General features: G+C 46.5%; 1 protein-coding gene and 1 non-coding gene across 7 annotated transcripts in view; both read left to right on the top strand.

The window, feature by feature from the left end:
• The first annotated feature begins 3,757 nt into the window (after positions 1–3,757).
• On the top strand, positions 3,758–3,847 carry TRNAY-GUA (transfer RNA tyrosine (anticodon GUA)). The gene is given in 2 exon segments: positions 3,758–3,794; positions 3,812–3,847. It is a non-coding gene; the product is annotated as a tRNA-Tyr (tRNA).
• Positions 3,848–4,345: 498 nt separating this feature from the next.
• MYBL1 (MYB proto-oncogene like 1) overlaps positions 4,346–9,977 on the top strand; it is a 63,462-nt gene continuing 57,830 nt past the window's right edge. For 5 of the 6 annotated variants that reach the window (XM_053939222.1, XM_053939227.1, XM_053939240.1 and 2 more), the window contains exons 1-3: positions 4,559–4,661; positions 8,342–8,444; positions 8,571–8,642. In XM_053939222.1, coding sequence (XP_053795197.1) covers positions 4,642–4,661; positions 8,342–8,444; positions 8,571–8,642 — 195 coding nt within the window. In that variant the 5' untranslated portion in view covers positions 4,559–4,641. Of the gene's footprint in view, positions 4,662–8,341; positions 8,445–8,570; positions 8,643–9,977 lie in introns of all 6 variants that reach the window. The other variant, XM_053939255.1, reaches the window with a different exon arrangement.

Raw genomic sequence — 9,977 nt, 5'->3', positions numbered from 1 at the left:
GCTGCCTGAATTCACAATGAGATTCCAAAGCATAGGAGCAAAGAATTACAAACTTCTGCATGTGACTTCCGAGTTTTTCTATCATTTCCTTGTGACAATAGGCAGTGGGATCATGACTGGTATTTTTTATTCACTAAAGGTTTTATCATGGAAATCTCACCAAATTGGAGCAGTAAGAACCAGTATACATATAGACTTTTAATATATGGCCTTATAGTGTGGTACCTTCATACCACTGCAGCTTGGTGACATTTTTTGAAGCATCAGTGTTTCATGGGAAGGAATCTTTTTCCCAACAGGAACAATCTGGCGTTAGTTAAGGTCATAATGAATGCCCAATAGAAGTTTTATCCCTGCAGATCAGCAGGAAACTAAACAAGAAGGAATAAATAATGGAACAAGTGGTAGGACCATCACTCTCTCTTCCAGGGCACTTTGCCCTCTGAGGTATCTGGGTAAGAGCAAGTGTCCCTGTCTTTGGAAATATGTTGCCCACTGCCATTAGTACTTGGGCAACCCTACAAAACCCAAGCAAAATCCAAATGCCAACAGCTGATTCAAGTGTTGTTTAGTTTTGATTTGTCAGGAGACTCAAATAAGTTCTAAGGTAATGGGGAAGTGGCAAAAAACGCCACTGGAAGTAAGTATGTCCACCGTGACTCAAGGTCTATAAGCTATGATTTGCTCTTCCTGACACCCTGAACTTGCAGCAATGTCTTTGCACCTGGTCATGTTCTTTGGGTCTAGGCTGGAACTGGGCTCTCCTTTGTCACAAAGGAGTCTTGGGAAGGGCAAACCAAGGCAGAAAGCAGTTGTTGCACAATGGGACTCAGATACTGCTAGAGGGTGAATGTCCTATCAGAAGCCTTTGAAACTGGGTCTGGTGGCTTGTGAGCCATGACAGCTCAGGTGAGATGGGGGAGGATAGTCCATATCCTGCTACAGAGACATTGTCTGTCTGTGCCTTCTTTCTTATAGGGTCTATGAAGAGAGCAGTAGGCCTTTGGCTTGGTTTTGTGAGCTTACTAGAAGCTAAGAAGAGATAGAGAGAGGGGAATGCATCTCCATTTTTTTTTTTTTTTAGCATGTAGGATCAAAAGAAATTCCAAATGTTAGACCTTGTCACACAGGACAGTAACAGGATAAAAGAAAAAAAAGAAGTGTATATACTGGTATATATATATATACCATAAATATATGGTGTGTATATGCTTACTGGTGTACTCCAATGAGAATGTTTACTGGATGTCATAACAAAATACATCTTTAGGCTAAGGAATCTTTTAACAACAGGACCATCAGCACTTATTATTTTAACAATTTGCTTCAGCTAATGCTTTCAGGATGCATTTCCTGCAAATTAGGAACACACGTGTTACTATGGGAATATACAAAAGGGCACCTATTTAGACAATAATATTTTTATTTCAGGCTCCTTTCACTGTGAATTAAATATAAATGAGTGCTAAAAGATGCCATTTCATACTGTATAAGGCTGATGACACAAATCCTGTCTCAGGGTGGCTTTTATTACTTTTTCATTACAGCTTTTGTAGTTCAAAGACTCCTGTCAGAGCTTTGATGTGGGGAAACCTGCTGCGTTGTCATCTCTGGATACTAGAAGTGCATCACAGGGAATGTAGGTTGGTGCTGAATACCTATTAGCAAAGACTACAAATAAAATCTTCAAGGATTTAATTTTCTTCGTGAAAGATGCAACTATACTAGTTCTCTCTTGTAACAGTGGGTTTGCGGAGCGGGTGAAGGTGGGTTTTTGGTGGGGTTTTGGTGGGGTTTTGCCCTCCCGTGCCGTGGGGGCTGTGCCGCCGCCTGTAGTTCCCGCGTGCCCGCGCAGGGGGCGCTGCGAGCCCGGCGTTCCCGCCCGCAGGCACTGGAACATCCACGGCGCTGTGCGGATGCACCGGGAACACTGGCAGTGCAGTGGGGATGTACAGACTCCACAAACGGCTTAGTTTATTCAGATACCTTCTGTGTATTCCATCCGGGAGGACAACAGACTGCCCATGAGCCAGCGGTGTGCCCTGGTGCCCAAGAAGGCCAGTGGTACCCTGGGGTGCATTAGGAAGAGTGTTGCCAGCAGGTGGAGGGAGGTGATCCTGCCCCTCTACTGGTGAGGCCACATCTGGAGTGCTGTGTGCAGTTCTGGGCTCTTCAGGATGAGAGAGACAAGGAGCTTCTGCAGCAGGTCCAGCGAAGGGCTGCAAAGATGTTTAAGGGAGTGGAGCACATCTCTTTAAATACAATTTAAAGCATAACTGGAACAGCTCATGTAGTGACAGGACAAAAGAGAATGGATTCAAACTAAAAGATAATAGGTTTAGATTAGATATTAGGAAAAAATGACTACCCTTTACTGAGGGTGGTAAGGCACTGGAACAGGTTGCCTGGAGAAGTTGTGGATGCCCCATCCCTGAAAGTGTTCAAGGCCAAGTTGGATGGGGCTTTGAGCAACCTGGTCCAGTGGAAGGTGTCTCTGGCCATTGCATGGAGGCTGGAACTAGATGATCTTTAAGGTCCCTTCCAACCCAAATAATTTTATAGTTCCAGCTAAAGACTCGTATAAAGAAATACCTAGAACACACAGAGGTTCTGCTGGAATGTAGCTTTTACTTCACGATGGTGATAGCTTCAGGAGGTCATTTTTGTGGTGGTGGTGGTTAGCAAATTTCCTTATGTAAACCATCCAAAAAATATGGAAAGAAGATGATGGATAAGAAACCATCTGTTGTTTTGATTTATTTTGATCACTAAAGTAAAAATCACATTGCAATTAATAAAAAGTGATGGTTTGTCCCTGTGGCAGATGTGAGCACTCCAGTGTCAAGTGAACACCATGACTTAGCACCTTTAATGCTGTCCCTACTTTTCTGGTTTTTTTTTTGACTGTGCAGCTGCCAGCGCCTGTCTTTAAAGCAAGTGCTCCCACCTTGTTCTCCTGGGAGCTCTGTGGAGTCCGTGCGTCCATTAGCATAGCCATCGAGGATGCAATGCCGTGTTTCTACCAGAAAGGAAGCTGTAGCCAGGTGGGGTTCCGCTTCTACCAAGCAACTAGTGACAGGATGACAGCACCTAGTCTTAAGCTGTGCCAGGGAAAGTTTAGGTTAGACATTAGGAATTTCTTCACCGAAAGGGTGACTAAACATTGAAATGGGCTGCCCTGAGAGGAGGTGTAGTCACTGCCCGTGGAGGTATTGAAGGAAGGACTGGATTTGGCACTCAGTGCCACGATGCAGTTGACGATGCTGCTGTCATGCGTTGGACTCGATGATCTGAGAGGTCTTTTCAAACCTGATTCTATTTGGGAGTGGCCTCTTCCCAACAGACCCGTGCCGTGGCTGGAGCAGGAGCCCCGTAAGAGCGCTGGCTGGCTGATGGATGAGACCCTCGCTTCCCGCTCCTCAAACACGCGAGCAACGGTAAGACATGGTTTTTCGGCAAGGGAGGGAAGCGGGAAGCGCTGACTTTGTCCGCCGGGACAGCTCGTCCCGGCGCGGGAGCGTGAGAAGCCGAGAGCGCCGCGCCCCCTGCGCTGACCGACCCGCCGGCAGCAGGGCCCAGGGCGCGGGAGGCACCGCTGGGCGTTTGGGCCGCTCGCAGTTCCATGTGTCCGTCCCGAGCGCGTCTCCATGCTCCAGCTGCTCTCGGGAAGGAAATTCCAGCTCTAGTTGCAGCACACATCACCAGTAGCACTCGGAAAAAAGGATTTATACCGAGGATCGGGAAACGCGGCCAGCTCCCTTCGATAGCTCAGCTGGTAGAGCGGAGGACTGTAGAGGCGCGGCCCGCGGGAATCCTTAGGTCGCTGGTTCGATTCCGGCTCGAAGGAGACGCTCGGTTTTGCCGCGCGGGGGCGGTCCCGCCGTTACTTTCTCACTCTTTTGCCGTCGGGAGCCGCCGCCGTTGCCGCCGGCGCGGGGGCGGCTCGCGGGCGCTCGCGGCGGGGCGTTGCGGGGCCGCCCCGCTCCCCCCGCCCCGGCCCCGTCGCATCGCCCGCCCGCCGGCGCGAGGCGCCGCCCCCTCCCGCCCGGCGCGCGGAGCCGCGTGCGGTCGGCGGCGGCCAATGGGGCGTCAGTCCGCCTGCGCAGATTCAAACGGCGGCTCGCGGGGGGGAGGCTGCGCGCGAGATTCGGGCGGCACCGGCCGAGCGCGCCGCGAGCGCCGGCGGCTGAGCCCGAGCGGCGGTGGCGGCGGCGGCGGCCGGTGCGCGGCGGGGGCCGGGCGGGCACAGGGCAGGGCGGCGGAGCAGAGCGGCCCGGAGGCGGAGGGAAGGAGGGCGGCGGGCGCCGCCGGAGCCCGCGGCAGCTCTGACAGCATCGGAGAGCGAGGCACAGTAGGGGCGAGAAAGGGGCCGCTGCGCGCCCCGACCTTGCGGGCAGCGGCCAGGCCGAGCCATGCCTGACGCGCCGGGGCCGGGCCGGGGCTGAGGGCGGCCGCCGGGGCGCTGCGGGCACCGCGGGGAGCAGCGGGCCCTGGGAGGACTCCTGCCCGGCTGGAGGCATTCTGAGCCGCCGGTGCCCCGCTACGTCCCTGCCCTGCTGTGAGAGAGGGAGCCCGGGCGGCTCGGGGGCTCCGTGCTGCGCCCCGCGGCCGTGGCGGCCCCCCCTATGGTGCGCGCCGAGGATGGCGGAGAGACGGCGCAGGTGAGTGCGAGACCGAGGCGCTCTGCGCTTTCTGCCCCACATCCCCTCCCGGGCAGTGCTACCGTCCACGCCGCTGTCCCGAACCCAGGTGCTCCCCCCGCGCCCCGGGATCCCGGCCAGGTGCCGCCCCGCCCCTCACCGCTGCTGTCGGCCTCCTTCCACCGCCCCGCTCTCGGCTGTCACTGCCCACCTCCCTCCCCCCTCCGGCCCCCTCGCAGGTATCTCTTCTCTCGGACTTCTGGGCACCACCTCTCGGGTACAAATCCCGGCTTTCCCCTGGCAGCTGCTCTCACTTCTGTGCTTTCGCTCAGGTTGTCCTTGTTTTAACTTACCTGGGCAACTGAGCTGTCAGTAACAGCTACGTTGTTTCCGCAGTAGCTTTCCGTGCTGGTTGTTTTCTTTTTGGAGGAGTAACACTTCTTCCTTTTCACCGCACAAGTGGCTTTGGCACAGCCTTGATATAAGGTTTGGGCCTGTTAATTCTTTCAGTATGTTCAATGCACCTACTTTTTCTTAGCTGAACGTTCTTTGACTGAAGATCTCACAATCTAGCCTGAAATGTTCCTGAGAGATAATGTTTTGCACAAGAGCTCCAGCAGCTGCCCTAGACGGCTTTCATACATATTTTGTTATATTGATATGAAAATGGGTGTGTCTTCTTTGCTTTGTATTTAGAAGGTGGGTCTTGGAGAACTGTTTTGTCGCTATGGTTATTCTTGCCTTAAATCACTTTCTGGAAAGTTATAAAGAGATGTAAGAGAAGGATTAGGATTGAGAAAGGAAAGGATACTCGGTGAGTTATCTATGGCATCTGGGTTTTGTTGTGAATGCATACTTTTCATGGAATTAGGGGTGATTTCAAAGTTACGCATATTAGAACTGCTTCTGTGTTTTCCTCTGACGTGGAAAAAAATTATAAGAGAATATTTTTCTGCAAAACGGCAACTAAAACAAGAAGGCAATGCATTGGTGTTCTAGTTGTGTAAGTCACAAAGGGCTTTGGTTGCAGAGGCTGATGGCTGAAGCTGTCTGTGCTTGGCGGTCTCCAAGAATGGCTCGGAGACAGCATGTTTCTTGGCACTCCTAATCAGCATTTTGCAGTTTAAGGGACTTTCACCTGTGGTATTACACGCAGTAGTTTCATTTTTGTCAAGCTTTAGATTGTATTATCTCCCATGGCTGTGGAGTGCTTTGATTTCATGATTGAAAGTACAGTGGGCTGTGGATAGCAGAGGAAGGTTTGGTTAGAGATTGGTAGCCCGAGGCGGATGTTGTGTCAGTGTCTGATGATGGTATCTCCAAAACTATATTATTGAAGCTTTGAGTTTTCATGAAAGTGACTTCAAGACTTTTAGTCTAGGTGTGGAGTAAGGAGAAAGTGTAATTGTTTTGCACGAAATGGTATTAAGTTTAACCTTATATTCATTTAAAGTTAAACTGCTCTTTTGTTGCATTTGCAAGCTTGATTTTTTTCTTTTAATGACAACTCAAAATTGCAAGGACAGCTAGCACAGATCTCGCAAAATATGTACTTTATTGTCCCACATGCCTTATTTGATGAAACTTGGTGGATGCCTTCCACTTCAGTGCAGTATTTCAGTCGTTTCATAACTGCAAAAGACTTGTCAAATGAACTATAACAACCCCATGTGTTTAAAAATCTTGTCTTTTTAATTGAAAACTTAAAGTAGTAGTCCCACTCATTAATCAGGATTTGATTTATAGTCTATCATAGCACTAGTCTAAACAAGACTCAGGACTAGGTGGTTGTTCAGGTTAATCGAGGTGCAGGAGAGGTTAATGCCTGCTTGGCTGACGGAGGCACCGCTGTGGCTGTGGGACACGAGTGCGCCCGGAGAACTCCCAGAGCCGGGCTCTGAACCGCGGCTGCCTGCGGGGCCCCCACCTGGTCTGGCTCTGGTGCTCTCAGCAGCGTCACCGCTGTGTACACGGAGCCCTTCTCTTCTTTTGAATCCCCGTGACTTTTCTCGTAACTGGAGACTGCTCACAAACTAGTTTGCTGTGCAGTGGGTGAGGAGGTCGTGTTGACAAAGGGCTTTACAAGAAGGCCTGATTTTAGTTGTAAGTAAACTGTATGGCCTGCCTGGTATGAAATGGTATTATGAGAAGTGTATTTTGGTATTACAATCCTAAGATAGATCCCTGAAGTTTGTCAAATACCTGTGGACAAAAGAAAAAAGAGGACTTGGTAGGGAGGCAGAAAAAACTGTTACTTCTATGTTTAAGTTCTGTTTTTTTTAAGTCTTAAGCCACCTAATGCAAACCTCTTAAAACGTTTGCAGCTCTTTTTTTTGTTTTTGTTTTTGAAAGTATGATGAAGAACTTGCTGTTGACCTTCCCACAAGTTAGTTGTCTTGACTTTAAGTAACTCAGCAAAGTTTTAATTTGCTTATGTTTTACTGCTGCATCATGAAGCTAAGTAGGGCAAATGCAGGTGTGGTGTAGGATGTAGAAGCAAGTCTGCAGGAGTTGGGCACTTACTATCTTGTGGTAATGCTTTTGAATAAAGTATGTCCTCGGTGGCTAACAGGAACAGACTTAATGGGAAATAACAAATTATGTGTAAGTGGTTAATTAGCGTGCTGATTGCATGTTCTGGAAAATAATGGAGAAATTGTTCATTGAATCTATTCTTGGGACACCAGCACCGGTTAATTTCATTACTGGGGAAGGGTTTTTTTATACTTTCAATTGAAAAATTGAAGTAATTGTCAAGGATGAGCAGAAATAATTTTTGTTTTGAACCTGAATTTATGATATTTTTATCGTGCTTTGTACCAATAATAAAACGGAGAAAAAATTACACTGTGAAACTGCTTTTAATTTAAGTGATGTATTTGGATTGGGAGTCCATTCTTTGTGCCTTTGGTGTAATTAATGCAGGGGCACTGCAGCTCTTGTTGTTAGAGCTAGGTTTCCACATGTGTTTGAATTTATGCTAACATGAGTCACTGACACAGAAGTTTAAGCGATGATTCCATGAAACACTTCCCTGTGCCGCCTGTTTGGAGGGCTTTGTTTATGCAGGCTGTGGAGTTCCGCATTTCTCCAGCAGATGGAGCGTGTTCTACGCGGAGTCGCAGAGGTACCTGGCTGCTCTGCCCCTCTGGCTCTCTGCTTTGAGGCTCAGCCCTGATGCCGAAGTTATTTATTCTGGAACGTATCTGTCTTCAAAGATTTGTGTCTAATTCCTGTACCACTGAGGCAACGCTTTTAGTCAAGTCAGGAGCCCACTTATAATCTCAAGTTGAGATTTACTTATTTGACATTCTTGTGGTGTTTGTTGTTTCACTTACGGAGGTGGATCATGAATGTATTTTGCAGTCTAAGAAACCACTCTATAAGCTCATTCATGTAAAATAAAGAAGAAAAAATGGACTAGAAATACATGAATCTTAAAAACTGGCTTTTACTTCAGATTTAAATCTTGACTTGGAATGAGTTATCTGTCCAGTGTGTGGCCTTGAAATTAAAATTAATTTGGTACTTCGACATGGTGAACTGCCGGAGGCAGACCTCATGATCATGCAAATCCCATATGTCATTTTAGAACAATATGTACAGATTGGAAAAAAGCTGCAAGTAATTAGAAGAAAAGGTTATTCAGAGTGTTTTAAACTCTATTTTGATCTTCTTCGCTCATCTGTTGTATTTTGCAGTGAGGAAGACGATGACTTTCAATATATGGATCATGACTATGAAGTACCACAGCAAAAAGGTTTGAAGAAGATATGTAGCAAGGTGAAATGGACCCGTGAAGAGGTAATACCTTTTTTTTTAATTTACCCTGATCCCAACCTGATCTTCTTAGCCCATGAAATATGTTATTATTTAGTATTGTAATGGGGTAGCATGTAAAATTTATGGCCTGAGGTTATGTCTTAACAGGATGAAAGGCTAAAGAAGCTGGTGGAACAAAATGGTACAGATGATTGGGCTTTCATTGCTAGTCATCTACAAGTAAGTTAAATCTCTGTTTCAGCTAAGTTCTCTTAATATTTATTTACTTTGGTCATATGTCTAGCTTGGAAATGAAGTGAAATAGAATCAGAAGCACATAAAAACTATTTTAGAGGATTCTTCTAAAACAGACTTGAGCTTTAGCTTAGACCTTGAAGAACCTTATGGGCTCAGTCTTCAGTGATAGTCTGAAATGATCAAAAATACTTTGTTCACACTTGCTGTTTGTTTTCATTATGGAATATATTCCTGTATCTTACTGGTTCCATTACTCATGGTGGCTATATCCACAGTTCACAGGTTGCTTCTGAAGCAGTTAGGAGATTGGGTTGCCTCTGAAAGATTGCTTGAAAGGAGTGGGATGAATTTTTTAACTGCCATAGGCAAGGGGCCACATGTGTTTTATTTATTTATTTGTGTGTGTTTGTTGGGTTTTGTGTTTGTTTGGGTTTAATTTTTTTTTACAGTGATGACTGCTTCCCTGAGGTAATGGTAGAAAGTACCTACAACTAGAATTGATGGTGTTTGTTTCTCTTCTGAACAAATGTTATAAAATGCCTGCTGTAAAATCGTGGTAGAATATAAGGCTGAAATCACTTCCTAGAAGTGGTGTTGAATATTGAATATTAGAGATCAAAAAATTACACCTCCTTCTACCTTTGAGGTTCTTACAATATTGTGTGGGATTATGTAGTTGTATGAAATTCCACTGTAAGGTAAAAAAGGACTTGAATTCTAAATGCTGAACAACTATAACTTGCATTGTTCTCATCAAATTTCTGTGCAACTGTGATGCTTCTGATTTTTTTTTCCAAGTGGCAAAATATAGATATCAGATAATATAGTCAAAGCTTCTAAATTTAAGTCATGCATAAGCAAGTCCATATTCCTTACATGAACATTATTCCCTTATAAAAATCAGTGAAATGAGTGGATGGCAGAGAAGAATCAAAAAGCTTTTATATTAAGCTGTTTGAAAATATATTTGGTGATACTGATATGCAGGTGTAGCATGGAGTTGCATTTAACAGATCTAACAGTTTAGTAAAAAATTCTTCAGCTGAAAACAAATACTTCTGGAGACAAAAAAAACCTGTTGTTCAGCTGGGCCAAAGTGAGGTTGAAAAAATGTTCCCCAGTTATCATAGGAAATGTGCATAATCAGGTGCCTGCTGCAGAATCATTGATGTTGGAAGGAATTTCTGCAGGTCATCTGGTTCACAGCCCCTGCTCAAGCACGGTCAGCTGGAGCAGGCTACCCAGGACGGGGTTTGGGTTTGATTATCTCCATGGATGGAGCCTGCTCAGCCTTTTCAGGTGACCTATTGCAACAGC

The sequence above is a fragment of the Vidua chalybeata genome, chromosome 1, assembly GCF_026979565.1.
Source record: "Vidua chalybeata isolate OUT-0048 chromosome 1, bVidCha1 merged haplotype, whole genome shotgun sequence".
Taxonomy (NCBI): domain Eukaryota; kingdom Metazoa; phylum Chordata; class Aves; order Passeriformes; family Viduidae; genus Vidua; species Vidua chalybeata.
The sequence above is the reverse complement of the archived record's forward strand: the minus strand, read 5'-3'. Positions and strand labels throughout refer to the sequence as shown.